The 19593-nt window shown below is 41.0% G+C and overlaps 1 protein-coding gene across 2 annotated transcripts in view; it reads left to right on the plus strand.

Moving 5' to 3' along the window:
• The window catches only part of fam114a1 (family with sequence similarity 114 member A1), a 60632-nt gene that overhangs the window by 20859 nt on the left and 20180 nt on the right, over window positions 1-19593 (plus strand). For both annotated transcript variants that reach the window (XM_078546246.1, XM_078546238.1), the window contains exons 7-9: window positions 348-500; window positions 6863-6989; window positions 17412-17494. In XM_078546246.1, the coding sequence (XP_078402372.1) occupies window positions 348-500; window positions 6863-6989; window positions 17412-17494 (363 nt within the window). The remainder of the gene's footprint in view (window positions 1-347; window positions 501-6862; window positions 6990-17411; window positions 17495-19593) is intronic.

Genomic DNA, 19593 nt, shown 5'->3' on the forward strand with positions numbered 1-19593 from the left:
GGCTCATTCATTATGATTTCACCAACTACTAAAATGGGCTACTTTACCCCATCACGATTTTCATTCCATGATATAAACGTTGGGGCATATTGGAAAGGGTCAGGAGAAAGTATTGAACACTGCAACGGCAATTCAGTCTTGCATTTTTCATGGCAGCCTCAAAAATGCTATCATGTGGGTATCTTTGAATCTAGTTACACACTACATGATGAGATGTGCACATTTCACTTGACATCAGTGCTGACCACTTCATTCATATCTGAATTTATTCATATATATATATATATATAGATCAAAAGCCTAATATTATAACAATGATCTAACTCATATTTAATTTTTCCAAGTAGATGTTAAAGGAAGCAAAAGAAAAAGAGAAACAACGACTTTCTCACCAAATTACTGTTGAGAAGACTGCTCACTATGGGATGTTATTTGATGACTTTCAAGGTCTTTCTCATTTGGAAGCTTTGGAAATTCTGTCCAATGAGAGTGAAATAAAAGTGAGTTTGAAAACTTTCTCTCACTGTTCTATTCTCTCTCTTTCCATTCTTTTTATTTGGCTTTCTCTCTTTCTTTAGAGATTTACAATCTATATTAATGACTTAGAGAGTAACATATCCAAGTTTGCTGATGAGGCAAAGCTATATGGGACAATCAGCTGTGAGGCAGACACAAAGAGGCTGCAGAGATATAGATAGAGATCATTAAGGAGACAGATGGAGTATAATGCGGGGAAATGTGAGATCATTCACTTTGGTAGGAAGTATAGTAAAGCAGATTTTTTTTTTAAATGGCGCAAAACTTATAAATTTTGATTTTCATTACAATTTAGGTGTCCCCAGACAAGAAGCATGTAAAGTTAGCATGCATGTTCTATAAGAATTACAAAGGTAATTGGCATGTTGGCCTTTGTTGCAAGGGACTGGAGTACAAGAATAAGGAAGTCTTGCTAAAACTGTACAGAGTTTTGGTGAGGCCATGTCTGGAGTACTATGCACAGTTTTGGTCTCCTTTTCTAAGGAAGGAATACTTGGCATTGAGGTGGTGCAGTACAGGTTCGCTAGAGTGATCCCGGGGATGAGACTATGATGAGAGGTTGAGTAGATTGGAACAAAGTGATGGTCTTATTGAAACAATATTTTGCTGGATTTGATAGGGTAGATGCTGAAAGATTATTTCCCCTGTAGAATCTCGAACTAGGAGGCATAAGGATGGATTTTCTTTGGCCTCTGGGACAGCAGAGAAAATGCCGGCCGAGGAACATGGCCAGAAGTCCCATCTCTGTTTCCGCCCACTGCCATTTTTCCGAGGGCTGAGAAGGGAGCGGCCTCCTATTAATGAGGCACTTGACATCATTGTGGGCTCATTACGAGCCCATCACCGGTAAGCTTATGTGTGAAGGTACAGTTCAAAGCAGCACTGAAGAGGCTGAGCATGGCAGACGGAACCTACCCTATTACATAAAAATTGACTACTTTTAATGAATGCATCACCAATCTACCCTGCCCTGGGTTCCAGGCCTCCCACTGCCCCCTGAAATGGGGGAAATTTTAATTTTACCAACTTCAGTCATAAAACTTTTGCTGCCCAAGCAAGTCAGAACATGGCCTGCCTTTTAACTAACCCACCTCCTTTTCCATGCCTTTGCCTGCTCATTGGATGGCAGACCTGTCCTTTGGGCAATTAACTCTCCGATTTGGTCAAAATAGCAACTGCTACCCATTTCACATCGGAGATGGGTTTGCAATCCGGAATTGGAAGCCACCTCCTGATTCCCTTCTCCAATGGGAAAACCTGGCCCTTAATCGCTAAGATTAAAGGACTGCTCTTTTGAGACTAAAGTGAGGAGGAATTTCTTTAGTGAACCTTTGGAATTCTCTATGCAAGAGGACTGATGATGCTCAGTAATTGAGTATATTCAGAGCCAAGACAGATTTTTGCACCTTGTGGGGTGTCAAGGGGTATGATGACCAGGCATGCAAGTGGCATTGAGGTCAAAGATCAGCCATGTTGTTATTGATTGGTAGAGTAGACTTGAAGGGCCATATGGCCCACTCTTATTTCTTGTTATGTTCTGTTTTTTCTTTGAATTGTGTTGCTGATGTCTGGTAAGCGTAAATTGAGTGCAGGAATTATGACAACAGTGATATTTCTCTCCTTGCAGTAGTTTTAATGAACACAAGCTTTCTATAAACAATACATCTAAAAACCAAAGCACTTCTTTGTAAAATTCAATTGTTCACAGGCAGAACAATTCTGCAGCAAAGCCATTTCATGAACATCATTATTTTGCCTGGAATGAGATAAAGGGGGCACCACAGTGAGTGTTCAGTCCTGATGAACAGCATTTCAAAATTAGCTGGATAAGGTCTCTTAAATTTAAGTGACTGCATAAGGAAATAAAAACACATGGTAGCCTTTTTAAAGTCTCTAGAAATTATGGAGACGAATAGATCTTGTCGGTAAGTGAAGGAGTAATGCTGACCCTAACCACCATTTTGAAGCTGCTGTGTGAAAGCGTGACTGTGGAATTGTCATGTTTAAAACTCCAGAGCACTCTCCACAATAGTGCAGCAGTACTTGGCATGATGTGTAACTCTCCAGAGCTGTGTATAGTGCCTACAGGTCATGAGAATAATTGTAGGAGAAAACTCATGCAGTAACAAATCTGGCAATGTTAGACTACCCAAAATTATCTGGTAGATGGTCCAAGATTCTGACCCATGTGTCTTGAACTTGCTCCACATTTATCATTTGTCTGTCCGAGGCATTCGCACTTTACAAATCTATTGTTACATCTAGTGCCTACCTAAACCACAACATATTTAGAAATATTCAAAATAAGAATTTCAAGTGAATCATGGGGGTAAAATTTTTAGCTCGGCGGGTAGGCACACGCCCGACCCGACCGAGCGTAAAATGACACACGATGACGTCAGGCGAGCGTCCTGGCGTCATCACTCACGCGTGCAATATTTCAGTTGGCGATGTGTGCTGGAGTCGGCGCTGCGCTCACTGACAATTAACGGCCTGTTAAATTATCAATTAAATTATCAATTAAATAGAATTTTTCGCTCAGCCGAAAAAGCCAAGCGGCCTTTGCACTTTTTAGGAAACCTCATCCAAGGGCAGGATGAGGTTTCCAAAAGCAAATAAATATCAAATAAAAAATTTAAAATTTAATTAACAGCATGTCCCTGCTCACATGACAGTCACTTGAGGGGATATGCTTCATTACATTTTTTTTTCTCTTCATCTCCCTGAGGCAGCTCTGTGCCCCTGGGGGATTATGAAGCGCACACTTGTGCGCATGCACGAAGATCACGCTCGCCCCACTCGCCCTCCTCCCCCAGCCTGCACAGGCGCTGCTAGCGTTTCACGCTGGCCGGGCCTTAATTGGCCCGCCAGCGTGAAATTGCGGTCCAGCCCCAACTGTGAGCAGCAGTCAGGTTCCCGTCCGGCCCCACCAAGCCCACCTGACATGGGTGAAATTCTGCCCATAATGTCAAACACTCATCACAGACCGCATAGTACAATAAGCGTTTTAACACATGCATAATAATATGCAATAAATCACTGGAAGAGTCATGTAAGATGATTTTGGAGGGCTTTTTTTGTATGACTTCTGTGGAAATTTTTGGATTATGCAAATCTTGTTGAAACATTTATAACCACAAAGGTAGCCAGGTATAAAGTTTGAATGTGTTCTTTTACTCCCTGAAGAAAGTTATCGTTTTTGTTTCAAATAAATAGGGAGAAAGTAAATAGATTCTTCTGAAGGATCTTCATAAATTGAATATTCTTTCAACCTTACTCTTTTTTCACTTCTCTCTTTCCTGTCATTGTTACTTTTTAATTGTTTTCCAACTTGTTTTTCTTTACTATCATTCTTCTGTGTTAATTCATTTTTTCCCTCTCATTTTCATTTTAATATTTTTTCACTTTCTGTTTTGTCTTTCAGTTATACTCAGCTATAAGTTACATTTTAAGTGTACAATTTTTATTTATCTACCTGTTCTGTTAAACCTCTGAACTGATCAAATGGAACTGTCTTTTTTATTGGAAGAAACTGAGATGAATGAAGATGAATATAAATTCTAAATAAATACTAGGAAAAATGGCAACTGCAATCATTGCTTATTGCTTCAGTGAAAGATTTCCCAATATTCTTGGACTGGTGCTGTGGTCAGTAAAAACACAGCACAATGCAGGACAAGGGGTTTCAGAACATTTAAATTTTGTCTTTAGAAATGGGAGGAATTGAATTATATAATTAAACTGTGAAAAGAAATTCTCCCTCTGAGGTAGAATTTTCTTTGCTGTTTCAGCTAGACTTTCTTCCTTCAATTTAATTCTCAATGATAATTTTGACACTTCAGCTGTATTTTCCGGTTCTTTATTTGATATATTCAGAACAATTGTAGCTCCGCTTTGACATTTGTAAATCTGTAGACGTTGCCATGGTTCCTTTAAATAAACAGTCGAGCACAATTATCTTGGGAAGTGGTTCCACAATATTGCCTCCTTCCTTATTAGTACTTCGTGTAAAAGGTATGGCACAAATAATTACAATCTGATGTATGGGGCAAAATTTAACGGCTGGCAGGGTTTTCTGCCCTGCTATACAAAGAGTCGGCAGGGAACCCATCCTGTCGATTGCGGCCGCCTGCAGCCATTTAACGCTCAGCATTAATTGGTTGGAGATGAGACAAACGCCCCTCACTTGGAAGAAAGTCTTGCTTCAGAGACTCTAGGCCTAAATGTAGTCCCAAAAATCAAAGTGCCGGAGCACATGAGACTGGATAAGTCCAAGCCTCATTGCAGGGAGGGGAGGCCCAGGGGAGGGAATAGAGTGCTGGGTGGGACTCTTGATGGCAAGATCTGGTGGGGATAGAGCCCCTGGGGGGGGTTGGGACCATGGGTCAAAATGTTAAGGGTCCCTGCTGGCAGTTTGCAGGTGGTGGGTGCCTATAAAATTACCCAAGTGGCCTTCCCACTGGCCACAGATCTGTTCGCAATTTTACCGGGTGTGAGCTTGGTCTAGGGCGGCCCATATGCCCTCACTCTAATTGAGGCCCTTAAATGACCGATTAATGACCACTCAAGGGCGACTTCCCGACCCAGCCTCAGTTTTGAGGCCGGCAGGAGGAATTCAGGGACGGGGGAGCCTATCAGGTCATTCTGCTCAGGCTTTGGGCATGAGAGGTGGTGGGGAGACTGGGGTGCCTCCCTCACTTTCCAGATTCTGAAGCTTGCTATGACACGGCAGATGATGTGTGCCAGGCATCCAAATCCATAAGGGAAACTTGGTTGCACTTTCACAACAGTTTTGCAATTTGTATTTATGATGAGATGTGTGCACTGAATTCAGAAGTAATAAGTCCACAAGACTTTTAGAGATTTTAAAAACTTAAATTAAAATATTTATTAACAAAATAAAAGATGTCAAGCACATACATAAGACTACAATTACTACTATAATAACTCTTAAACTTCCTAATTGACCTGACTCCCAGTTACACTCCCTTTAAGGCAACGGTCTAAAATAGATTTTTGATTTAAAACAAATTCAGCAAGTTAACACAATACCCTGGACAGTGAAATTCCAAATGGCTTTTCTCCAACTTCAATTTAGTTCGATAGCAGACTTATGTACAAACGCTGGAGGCTTCATTAAGGCAATTTCTCACACTCCAGTTAGATCTTACTTGGCCTTCTGACACATAACCTTTCAATCTCCCTTATATATGTTTCTCTCTTTTTAATATGTAAATTCTATGATTCCATACATCTTTGAAACTGTATCACCCTCACAATATAAATGCTTTCAAGTTGCCACTATTTCCAGTAACCTTTGGGAAAAATAAACACATTCCTTAGCCTTGCTTATCTGGCTAGTTGTAAACAGACTAAAATCCCTTTGAAGTCCAAATATCCCTTCATTTATCTAAAAATGCCCTTCACACCTTACATGCTAAGCCATCATCCATGTTTACTCATTAGCATGTTAAGCACCTATCTTCTTTTGATGATTTAAACTTGCAGTCTGCTTGACTCCAAATGTAATTAAATCACACACACACCCAACTATACTTACCCCCATAATCCTACTTTACCATAAACCAGAAAAATATTATGAAAATGATCTGTTAGTTTCATCATAGACCGCTGCCTCCCCCTGCGTAAGTCCGGGGTGGGAACACTTGAGGACAGCCTTCCTGCCAGGATGCCAATTGAAGCCCTTAAGTGGGCAATTATTACCTCATCCCACTGCAACCATCAATGGCCGGGTTACTTGCCATGCAGGGAGACTGACAAGCAAACTCTCATTGGGTTTGCTTGCAGCCTCTCTTGTTCAAAGACACATATCGCCTGATTGAGGGACCCGGCATCGGGAATGCAGTGCCCGCTGAGAATCACCGTCTGTACTTTCCTCTGACCTCCTTCACCAGTGACCCCACCTCCCCATGATCCCCATCCCACCTTCACTTGTTTTTCTCCAAGGATTCCACGATAATCCCCAGTGAAGGCCCAAGTGAATTACCAGCAGCAGCCATTGCTCTCAATGGTGCTGCATTAATGGAGAACAGCTGGCCTCTGATTGACCAGCAGCTCTCAGGGGCAGAATATCCACTGGAATGGGGGAAATGCAGCAAGTAAATGTTCACCATGGAGCCAGGAACCCTGTTGCAGGGTACCTGATGCTAATTAGAGCCTTAATTCCCTCAGGGCTCCTGGAAATTAGGTCGGTGGGTGTGCTGCCAGTTTTAGAGGCTGATGTTGGACCTCCCCTACTGCCCTCATTAAATTCCACCCATTGTTCTTAAATCAATTTATTAAAGATTGTTTTCTGCTTTTCCAGGTTCAGTCTGTTTTGATGTCCCTCACAGGAGACGAGTTGGAGACTATGAGAAAGGACTTAATCAGTATTAAAGATGTCTTCTTACTTAAAGAATTAAATACTGAGGAAGAGCAAGAGGAGGAAAAAGGTATGCTAATGTAATATTAGTGTTTGTCTACTCAGTTTCTCAATGGATGATGTGAAGCGTTGGCATTAGAAAGCTATTTAGAAGTAATGAGTATGTTCTAACTACAACTGAAGGATTTTAGTTTTTGCATTAGAAAATTTTAATCTTCAGACCAACTGTTTTAGGGATTATGGATTCATTGAGCTATATTTAGCTAAATAGTAGGTACTATGTCTCTACATATAATTTGAGCTCGGGTCTGTCAAATAAGACATGAATACATAATTGTATATTAAAATCAATTTCAGTCCTATTTATGACAGTCTTCAAAATCAACAAAGCAACAACATTTCATCAGAGAATAGTTCACGACTTTCTGCTGTGCCATTACCCAGAGTGACCAACTCTTGCAAAGAAGATTAATGGACACTTTGGCATGGGTGTCATTAGAGCACCAGGAGGTGTGGTTGCTGGCAGGGCTGAGAGAGGAGTGTGGGGGTGAGCGATGGGTAGTGGTTGTGCTGATGCAGTGAGAGAGGAGTGGGGGTGCTCAAAGGGAAGCAGAGAGGGTATTACGCATGCAAGAGATTTAAAGGTCCAAATTACGAGAGAAACAGTGTCCCAGGTGCATGCAACCCAGGACACGGGACAGTGGATTCAATTATGGGAAACACGGTCACCCTGCCATTACCTTACCTAAGATCAGGGCAGATCAATCACAATGAAGCTATCTCGATCCAGGGAACTAGCCCAACTGAGGTTCTTCTGTGGAGGATTCCTGTAGTAGATCAAATCCTAGGTACACAAGAACAAGAGTAGGCCATTTAACCCTTTGAGCCTGTCTCTTCATTCATTGAGATCATACCTGATCTGTGACCTAAATCCACATACCCACTTTTGCCTCATATCCCTAAATACTTTTGGTTAACAAAATTCTACCAATCTCAGATTTAAAGTTAACAATTGACCTAGCAATAATTGCCATTTGTGGAAGAGAGTTCCAAACTTCCACCGGTCTTTGTATGTAGAAACATATATTAATTCCACTCCTGAAAGGCCTGGCTCTAATTTTTAGACTCTGTCCCCTAGTCCTAGAATTCCCAACTAGTGGATATAGTTTCTCTCTATATAGCTTATCTGTTCACCTTAATATCTCAAAAACTTTGATCAAGACACCCTTTAGCCTTCCAAATTCACGGAAATTTAATCCTAATTTGTGTAATCTCTCCTTGCAATTCAACCCTTGGAGTCCAGGCATCATTTTGGTAAATCTCCCTCAAAGCCTTCCTAAGCCTTCCTATTCTCCCTAAGGCGTTATGCCCAGAACTACTCTGACTACTCCAGGGGTAGGATTACATAGCGCGCAATGACGTTAGGCAAGCACGATATTTCAGTCAGTGGGCGCACGCGAGTGTCGGCAGCGCGACTGCCAACAATTAAAAGTCCTATTAAGGACATTAATCAATTAATTAACTGCTATTTCTTCGCTGTCCGTCCAACAGGCATATTGGCCAGGCAGTCTTTGGATTTTTGAGGAAACCTCATCCAAGGGCGGGATGAAGTTTCCAATATTAATTTTTAAAAATAAAAATGTTTGGGCAGAATTTTTATCAACAACGTGTTTAGGTGATTGCAAAAAACTGCGGATGCTGGAAATCCAAAACAAAAACAAATATACCTGGAAAAACTCAACAGGTCTGGCAGCATCTGTGGAGAGGAGCAGTTAACATTTCGAGTCCGAATGACCCTTCAACAGAACTAAGTAAAAATAGAAAAGAGATGAAATATAAGGTGGTTTAAGGGGGTGGGAGTAAAGCTGGATAGAGGGCCAGTGATAGGTGGAGATAACCAAAAGACGTCACAGACAAAAGGACAAAGAGGTGTTGAAGGTGGTGCTATTATCTGAGGAATGTGCTAATTAAGGGTAGAAAGCAGGATAAGCAAGGTACAGATAGCCCTAGTAGATGTTTAGTTGATTGATTCTTATGGGTGGAAATTTTTTCCGGGATTTTAAAATCTTTATTTAAGGGTTTAAATTCTTCAGCTCCCTGAGGCAGCTCTCTCCCTTCAGGGAGCATTCATTGTGCGCTCGCCCATGCTGACTTAAACGCTCGCCCTCCTCCCGCCCCCACCCCGGCAGCGCTAAGACTTTCAGCGCATGTTTCACACTGGCTGGCCGTTAATTGGCCAGCCAGCATGAAATCGCAGTCGGGGGTCCACCGTGGGCAGCGGGCCGTTTCTGACCCGCCTCTGGACTTGCCTGCTGCTCTCGCCGGACAATCTCAAAATCCTGCCCTAGCTGTGGTCTAACCAGGGCTATGTATTGCTGCAGCATGACTTCCACCTCCTTGTATTCTAATTGTCTAGAGATATAGGAACCCTGGAGTCCATGTCCACAAACCCCTGAAGTTAGAAGGACAGGTAACTATTTGGTTAAGAAAGCAAAGAGGATACTTTCCTTTATTAGGCGAGACATAGAATATAAGAACAGGGAAGTTTTGCTAGAACTGTATAAAACACAAAACCTCAGTTTGGAGTACTGCATTCAGTTCTGATCACTGCATTACAGGAAGGACATGATCACACTATGGTTGGTATGGAGGAGATCTATGAGCATGTTGCCAGGAATGGAGAATTTTAGTTATGAAGAACTGTGATTACTTTCTTTAGAACAGAGGAGGCTAAGGGGAGATATTTAAGTGTATAAAATTATGAAGAACCAAGTTAGACTAGATAAGAAGGACTCATTTCCCTCAGCCGAGAGGCCAATAACCTGGGGGCATAAATTTAAAGTAATTGGCAGAAGGATTAGCAGGGAGTTGAGAAGAAATTGTTTCCCCACAGAGTGTTAGAGGTCTGGGAGTCTGCTTGAAAGGGTGGTGGGGAAGAAAGCCTTATTGCATTTAAAATAATACTTGAATATATACTCAAAGTGCCATAACTTACAGATCTACAAAGTGGGATTAAGTGCATTAGTTCTTTTCGACAATTCAGACACAACGTGCCAAATGCCCTTCCGTAGTATAGATTTTCTAAGTTTCTATAAAGGCCAACATTTCATTAGCATTTTTGATTATTTCCTATACCTGTTCATGACATTTTACCTGGGCTCCTAAGTCTCTTTGGACCTCTGCTGTTTCTACATTTTCCTCATTTAAAACATACCCTGTTCTCTTTTTTTCAGCTGCAAAGTGAATTACCTCACGTTTACCTATTTTGAAATCCATTTTGTCACAGTTTTGCTCATTCACTTAATCTAAAAATATCTCTTTGTAATTTTATACTTCCATCTACACTGTTTAAATTGTTGTCCGTCTTTATGCTGTTAGCAAATTTGTTTATGTGGCTTTCTATCATATCGTCTACATTGTTAATAAAAACACCGGCCAGAATTTTTAGCTCATTGGGCGGGCGCGCGCCCGACCCGAACGAGCGTAAAATGACGCACGATGACATCAGGCGAGTGTCCCGATGTCATCGTGCACTCACACGATGTTTCATTTGACGGATGCACGACTGCCAACAATTAAAAGGCCCATTAAGGCCATTAAAGTAATAATTGAATTAAATTTTTCGCTGCCCATCCAACCTTACAGTAGGCGGGCAGGCAAAAAGGCCAAGCAGCCTTTGGATTTTTTCGGAAGCCTCATCCGTGGGCGGCATTCCAGCAGCTATTAAAAATTAGATTAAAACTTTAAGATTTCTTTAATAACATGTCCCTGCTCATCTGACAGAGTCACATGAGGGGACATGTTTTGTAACATTTTAAAGTTTTTTATTTTTAATTTTTAAAATCTTCCTCTCCCTGAGGCAGCTCTGTGTCTCAAGGAGCTTTTCCTGCATGCAGGCTCGCAGATCCCCACTCGCCCTTCTCCTCCCTCTCTCAATCCCCCTCCCAACAGAGGCAGCGCTGAGCGCTGCAGCACACATTCACACCGGGCGGGCCTTAATTGGCCCGCCAGTGCGAAAGTGAGGTCAGGGCCCGATTGCGGGCGGTGGTTGGCTTCCCGACCGCAACCGTCAAGACCGCCCAACAAGGGCAAAATCCTTGCCAGTGAATATTTGAGGCCTCAACACAGATCATTTGGGATACCACTGGTCACACCCTGTGAATTAGAGTACCTGCCTATTATCCCTACTCCTGTTTCCTGTCACTCAGCCAATTTCGTAACCAGGTCAATAATTTGCCTTCAGTTCCATAGGCTTCAACTTTAGCTAACAGTTTCTTATGAGGAGCTTCATCAAATGCCTTCTGTAAGTCACCTCTTCAAAATACCTGTTGTTGTTGTTATTTTCCTTACCTTAATTTTGGTGATTCCCTGATTAAATGCTTCCTCATCTGTAAATACTGACACAAAGTAATTAATTATTAATAGTCATTTGCTGATACAGGACTTGTGTATTGCTGAAGAAAGAGACATGTCTAAGCTTTTCGTCTTGCACTCATCAGGACACTCACAAGAATACCAGTATGAGGGGGAAAACAACAATTTATACTGTATGTGAAGAGAGTACTGATTGGTTGGCAAGTGGCATTGCCATGGAGAGTGCACCACTGATGGTGACTGACAGTTAGCTACTAAATATTGCTTGAAATTTAAACCAGGCAGCTTGACCCTGATTGGTCAAGGCATTACCCTGAGGAATGAGTCAGCAAATGGCTGTCACTTATTTTGTTTAGCTGAAACAGGCGCAATGTATGTACGTGTTCTTTCTGTCTGCAACGAACAGGGCCCCGTGTATTAATATATGTAGTTATTATGACACAGCAGTTAGTAAAGGTGGAGTTGTCTAAATCACAGAGGGAAACTTGAACAACTGTCATAACCTATATTATCGATTGAGATGCAGTTCTGAATTTAGGAATAAGACCACCGTGCCTCGAAAGATTTTTAATTAAACATTTATTAATTTAACGACAAATTAAACATATACACATATCTACAAATTGCTACCATGATAACTTTTAAACAAATCCTCAAATTTAATCACTCCCAGGTAAATCTCCACCAAGGCAACAGTAATCCACAGACATTAAACAGACACCAGGCAAAGCACATTTGACCTTACAAATTCAAAATGAGGTTCCTTGCAATTTGCTTCCTTTGCAGACACAGTTGTAGGCTACTGGCTGGTTAGATCTTGAGTGCCTCTGACTTACACACAAAATCCTTTTTGTTTATACCTAGCTTTTCCTTTGAATGTAAATTTTCCATGGTATCAAATCTTCTAACAACATTTTAATCCCACTAATTTTATTAGTGATATAAACTCATTGCTTGACATCTCCCAGCTAGATGCAAGATTTTATTCCCACTCTTGAATGCTTTATTCAACAAATGCAAATTTACACTTTACCTTCTATATTCCTCACTGTTTACCCAATTAACATGTCAAACTACTATACATCAAAGCACCCAGACTAGCTGGCTTTAATCTAATTAAGAGACACACACATAGACACAGACTCCACTACAATTCCAATTTAAAAATAATTTCCAATAACATTATAGACAATATCTCTTCATGACAGTAGTTGCCAGTAGACGCAAATGTGCCAGATTGCAAGCCCGACTGAAAATCTTAAATTGATTGTCAGCCTAATTCTTAGCACGTTGAGGATTATTTAGCAAGTGTTGTCCAATCGTGGAATCACATCTAATGTTGGACACCGTGTTTTGAGTTTTGCAAGCATGGGCTGATTGGGTACGTTCTGTACCCTGCCCGTTGCGAACAGCGGCTGGGATTTGGGGCAGAATTTAGCCCTCAATGGGCGGGCGGGCAGCCGAACTCTGCTGCTGAAACGGGCCCCGTCGCCATTTTAAGTGGGCAGGCCAATTAAGGCCTGCCCAGCGGGCTGCCTGACGGGAAGCCACATGTGCTTCCTGTGCAGGGGGGAGGGATTCCCCAACTGCCAAAGTGCGCTCTTTCGCGCTTGTGCGACAATGTCACATGAGATGGGACATGTTAATAAATATTACATAAACTTTATTAAAGATTTTTTTAAACAGACATGAAACCTCATCCCGCCAGTGGATGAGGTTTCATGTTTTTTCTCCTTCCCGCCGGGGCTCCTGGCCTGCCCGCCAGTCTTAAGGTTGGATGGGCAGGGCCTTTAATTACCTTAATTATCCTGTCAATGGCCTCAACTGGCCATTAATCAGGTCGGCGGGTGGACAGCTGATTTCGCTGTCCACCCGCCTTCCTGAATATTTAAATGGGGCAGGATGACGTCAGGGGTTCCTCCTGATGTCATCCCGCGTCATTTTCCTGTCAGCAAGTGGGCCCTGCCCCCAAATCGCCGACGGGAAAATTCTGGCCATGGTGTTTGATATGATCCGCTAGCCTTTGGGTCATATGGCCTACATACCTAGCATCACACTGACACTGAAATTCATATACTACATCACTCATTTGTGTGATGGGCAGAATGTCTTTTTGACTTGATACCAGCATCCTGTTGGTGGCGAAAACCACCCCTGTTGTGATTGCATAGTAGCAGCGTGAACCAGCTAGCTTCACCTGTTGCTCAAATTTTTGAGATACCTTGCCCTTCCAGGGTAATCTGAGGTGTTCAGGGCCGAAAGTGACGGCCTTAGGCCTGTTCACGAGTTTGTGTGATATTCAACTCGAAATGATCCAGTCAGTGTAGCCATTATCCTGCAGGATGCCTTTGATGCACCCTATTTCAGCATCAAGTTTGCGTGGTGAGCAAATGGCTTGGGCCTATTTACAAGGTTGCTGACAAGTCCAATCTGGATGTGTGGAACTGTAAGAATCCCAACACATATATTGACCAGTGAAGGTAGGTTTGTGGTAGACTGTGGTAGATTTCTCAACTAGTATGTCAAGGAAGGGGAGTTCATTTGACTGCTCCATTTCATAGGTGAATTTGAGTGCAGGATGGAGCCACTTGCCAACCGATCAGTACTCTCCTCACATACAGTATAAATTACTGTTTTCCCCTTTTTGTTGGTATTCTTGCGAGTGTCCTGATGAGTGCAAGACGAAAAGCTTAGACATCTCTTTCTTCAGCAATAATTAATTATTCAACATCTCTGCAATTTGCTTATTTTCATTGACAATATCACCATTATAAGTTTTCAAGGGACCCACATTACTCCTGACCAACTTCTTTCTCCTAAGATAATTATAAAAGTTTTTTCTGTTGATTTGGATTTTCTTTTCAAGTTTCTTTCCATATCCCTTTCTGTAGCTGTAACGACCTGTTTGTCAACCTTTGCTGTTTTTTGTGTTTTTCCCAGTTGCCAGGATCTGTGCTTTTTGTAATATTTGTATGCTTTTTCTTTTAGCTTTATATTGTTTATCTCTTTCGTTTTCCACAGATGACTTTTTTGGCAATTTTTTAATTCATTTACGGGGTGTGGGCATCGCTGGCTGGGCCAGCATTTATTGCCCATCCCTAATTGCCCTTGAGAAGGTGGTGGCAAGCTGCCTTCGTCAACTGCTGCAGTCCCTGTGGTGTAGGTACACCTACAGTGCTGTTAGGAAGGGAGTTCCAGGATTTTGACCCAGCGACATTGAAGGAAAGGTGATATATTTCCAAGTCAGGATGATGAGTGGCTTGGAGGGGAACTTCTAGGTGGTGGTTTTCCCATGTGTCTGCTTCCCTTGCCCTTCTAGATGGTAGTGGTTGTGAGTTTGGAAGGTGCTGTTCAAGGGGCCATGGTGAGTTCCTGCAGTGCACTTTGTAGATGGTACACACTGCTGCCCCTGTTCATCGGTGGTGGAGGGAGTGAATGTTTGTGGATGGATTGCCAATCAAGTGGGCTGCTTTGCCCTGGATGGTGGCAAGCATTTTGAGTGTTGTTGGGGCTGCACTCATCCAGGCAAGTGGGGAGCATTTCATCACACTTCTGAGTTGTGCCTTGTAGATTGTGGACAGGCTTTGGGGAGTAAGGAGATGGGTTACTCACCACAGGATTCCTAGCCTCTGATCTGCTCTTGTAGCCACAGTATTTATATGGCTAGACCAGTTCAGTTTCTGGTCAATGGTAACCTCCAGGATGTTGATAGTGGGGGATTCAGTTGGTAATGCCATTGAATGTCAATGGGCGATGGCTAGATTCTCTCTTGTTGGAAATAGTAATTGCCTGGCACCTGCTCTTATATCTTAGGGGCATAAACTGGTTCTACTACATTCTTTTTGAACATCTCCTGCTGATCTTCTGTCATTTTATCCATTAGAAAATTTGCCCAATTTACTGATTCCCACTACTGTCTTAAATCCTTTTCTTAATTCTACCCATAAAAGTGTCCACAGCCCAACTTTCCTCACATCCCCTTATCTTCTCATTGTTGAACTGATTTCATCTTTAATCACAAAGACTACTCTTCCCCCTCTGCCATTTCTGTACCACTCGACCGTTATAATCTGATATATTTAGTTCCCAACCATAACTATCTTTCAACCATGTCTCAGTAATGGCTACCATGTCATACCCTCCGAGTTGAATTTGCGCCTCAAATTCTTTTAATCTGTTCCTTACAATCTGTGCGTTTGTATAAAGAATACTCATTTGTGCCACACAACCTAACCCATCCTTCAGCTCTAAGCAGGAGAGAAATTAAAAAACCATGAGTGAAACATTAATTACATACTTTAGTTTTTGCTTTATCTGTAGTGATTAAAGATCAATGTCTGACTGTTGCTCTACTTTCTTCCCTTTCGTTTAGTTTTGAACTATTGTTTTCCACTTGAGCTCCTGCCAGTTAGCAGTTTAAAGTCCGTGTGATCACCCTATTTATCCTTCTTATAGGTGCAGCCTCACTATTTTTATATCCTGACTGTCACTATGGCTCGCCAGATGTATTCTCCTTTGTTTCCCAGGCATTACATGAACTTTAATGTATTTGTCTGAGCAGATACTTTCTTGCTGAAGTAACACTTCAGACCTTGTACCTCCTGCCAATAAGTGCAAACACCTTATCATCCAGCATATTCTTCTTTTCACAGCTGCAATCTACTCCATAAGTAAATTATTAGCAGTACTCCACTAGAATCTAGTAGCTTTCCTGATTAGTCCTTTCCATTCTACTCATAACATTTACCTAAACTTATCATGTAACAGCTAACCTTTTTAAAATACATTTCAGTCCATGCTATGAAAATGACATAATTTCTTAATATTACTAACCAGACGTCGATAATGGGTTCATTTCTATATGTTGATGTTATATGTTACTAAAATGATGAACACTTTAAAATGCCTTTAATTAACAATAAATCTGCTGTGCTTCTCATTTTCTTCTCAACTCTCCCTTAACCGGGCATTTTATTACTTGTATCATTATTTTAAGTCTCATTTTTCTTATCTTTAACATTTATTTCACTCACCAGAGTCACTTTAATCAAACCAGAGCTTAACTGTTTGAATTACAATGACAGGTTTTACAAACCTGGCTTGTATTTCCTTGAGTTCAGAAGGAAGATTGGAGGCATAATTGAGATGTTTTACAGCATAAAAGGATTTGATAGGTTAGATACAACAAAGCTGTTTCCTCTGGTGGAGGAGTCCAGAACAGGGAGACAATTAGAGGTGGAATGAAACCAGGAAACATTTTCTTCACACTAAGAATGTTGAAAATTTAGAATTCTCTCCCCAGGAGGCTGTGAATGCTGAATCAATTGAAATTTTCAAGAATCACAGATGTTTTATTAAATAAGGATATAAACAAAAGGGGGGTAAATGGAAGCCTGGTACAAGTCAGCCATTTTCTAATTAAATGGCAGAACCAGCTTAGCGGGTTGAATAACCTACGACTGCTCCTATGAGAGCTTCTTTAAATTAGTTTATGGAATGTGGGTGCCACTGGCTAGGCCAGAATTTATTACCATTTATGGACATAATCAATTTCATTCCAGGAGGTGTGTCACCTCAAATGTTTTAGGAATATGGAGAACTATCCTAACTATACCGATAATGAAAAACATGTTACATGATATATGTCAGCTGAGGAATAACATGTAGTATTGGAGGAGCAAAAAAGTACATTTTCCCTATTTTAAAAAAAATGCATTTTAGCCCAACTTAGCCCCATCAAAACATGCTGGGTCTTTTGTCTTTACACTCACCAGAACTGAAATCTCAACTTGCACAAATCCTTATATCTCTTACCATCATATCAGTTTAACATGTTATAGAATTTAGATTTCCCAAATAATTCTGCATTTCTCCCAAAAGAAGCGCTTTGTGAATGAGAACATGTTTTCTGTACTGTACAATCAGATAAAATAACTTACCACTGGTTCAGCGGAAGACTGGAAGTATGATACTGGATTATCTTGCATGAGTGGTGTGACAAACTAATATAGCCTCCTAGGCTTTCGGAAGAAACTATTAAAATCTCTAATTCCTGAAAATCTGAATATAGTGTAAAAGAGTGCAGTAAAGAGATTAAATGCTATTTTGTTTCTGGCAGAGGATGGTGAGGAGTTTGTGAACATGCTAACTGAGCTACTATTTGAGTTGCATGTGGCTGCTACTCCAGACAAGCTCAACAAGGCAAGTAGATTTTGTGAATAATTACAGTATATTTGCCATAAGTTTTGTGGGTGCACAGCAATTGCTTAATAGGGGATGGGTGGTGGTGTGTGGGGGGAGCACTCTTGATGTAACAGACTTGCCCTTTTGTGTGTTCTACATTGTTTTTTTTAAGCATTTATTTCTTAGCTAAAGGCTTATCTTTCTTCCTTGAGTTAGAAAAGACAGCATTCAATCACAAAGATTTATTCTCATATTAGACAGTGATTTGAGAGAACATACATGCTCCCTAACATTCATTAAGTGCCACTTACCTATTTATAGATTATCAGAACCAGTACTTCCCTCAAAAGCCATTTTTCCTGCGTAAACTGGAATGGTGAGCATCTGCTCTAATCCTAACCTCACTCAAAGTCCAACCTAGTATACTTTTCAGCAGAGATTGCTGCCCAATAATCAGGAGTAGCATTCTGCAGCCCAGCTGTTCTAAGACCTATTATAGTGAACCTACCTTGGTTTACTAAAGCTAACTTTGTACACACTGGAGTTCAATTCTGAGTCGCTCCTCATGGTTTGCATAGTTCAATATTGCATCACATGCATTTACCCATTAAACCATTAGGGGATTTTGACTACTTAAATACAAAGGAGACAGCTTTTAAACAATTTATTTCTTGAAATCAGCCAGTAAACAGACTAACGATGTTTAATCCATTGCATGCTGAGAGCATTACTTGAACATATCCTGTCACATTTTGCTGGTTGAACTATATAGAAATGTTCTGAATAATTAAACTATATGAAGCATTTATCTCTTTACTGTTTGCAGGACCTTGCTGTGCACAGTTTGGCTGAAGAGTTTCTTTATAACAGTATCAACAAAAAGATTGGCTCTGAAGTGTTTTGTGACTTTCTTTAACTCAACCATTAATATTTGACCCTGGTTTCAGCCAAGCTTTCAATTGAAATAACATTGTTGGAATTGTGAACAGCTTTATTTAGGAAAAGCAAGATTTTTAATTCTAATATCGTCAATTTCATATTCATGTTAAAGTTTTTACTAAATGATCTAAACTGGTATTTCCTTGTATAAATTGTAATGTTGCAATACCTTATGGCTATTCTGGCCAGTCTTGAATCTGCATGAAGCCTTGAATCTGCATGCAGCCACTAAGTCTGTTTTCCATTTGGGTCTATGATTAGTCAGTATAATTCACATTGTGCTGAATCAATCATCTTATGCTTTAGGTACTATTCCAAAAGGAACTGCTAATTCATTCTAAAATGAATTATTGCCCCACCAGTACAATAATCATATCCTTTCAACTAGTGTTATTGAAACATTTATGGGACTTTTCCCTTATTATACAACTGTTGAGGAATGGTCCACTGGCTTTATTCAGTTTTGAAACAAACAAGACAATGATTTCAAATGTGATTCCAGCTAATTGCTTGCCATTTTAACCCTTCATTTTTTGCAAGGAATACAATACATCTATCCGGCAATGTGGAAAATTGTCAGGTATGCCCTGTCCACAAAAAACAGGACAAACCCAACCCGGCTGATTACCACCCCATCAGTCTACCCTCCATTATCAGTAAAATGATGGAAGGAGTCATCAACAGTGCTATTGAGTGGCATTTGCTTAGCAATAACCTGCTCGCTGACGTTCAGTTTGAGTTCCGCCTGGGCCACTCAGCTACTGACCTCATTACAGCCTTGGTTCAAACTTGGATAAAAGAGCTGAACCCCAGAGGTGAGGTGAGAGTGACTGCCTTGACATCAGCATTTGAGTGAGTGTGGCATCAAGGAGCTCCAGCAAAACTGGAGTAAATGGGAATAAGGGGAAAACTCTCTTCTGGATGAAGTCATACCTAGCACAAAGGAAGATGGTTGTGGTTGTTGGAGATCAATCATCTCAGTTCCAGGACATCACTACAGGAGTTCCTCAGGGTACTGTCCTAAGCCCAACCATCTTCAGCTGCTTCATTAATGACCTTCCTTCCATCATAAGGTTAGAAATGGGGATGTTCGCTGATGATTTCACAATGTTCAGCTCCATTCGCAACTTCTCGGATACTGAAGAAGTCCATGTCCAAATGAGCAAGACCTGGACAAT

This window comes from Cetorhinus maximus, chromosome 1 (assembly GCF_964194155.1).
Source record: "Cetorhinus maximus chromosome 1, sCetMax3.hap1.1, whole genome shotgun sequence".
In the NCBI taxonomy this organism is placed as follows: Eukaryota; Metazoa; Chordata; class Chondrichthyes; order Lamniformes; family Cetorhinidae; genus Cetorhinus; species Cetorhinus maximus.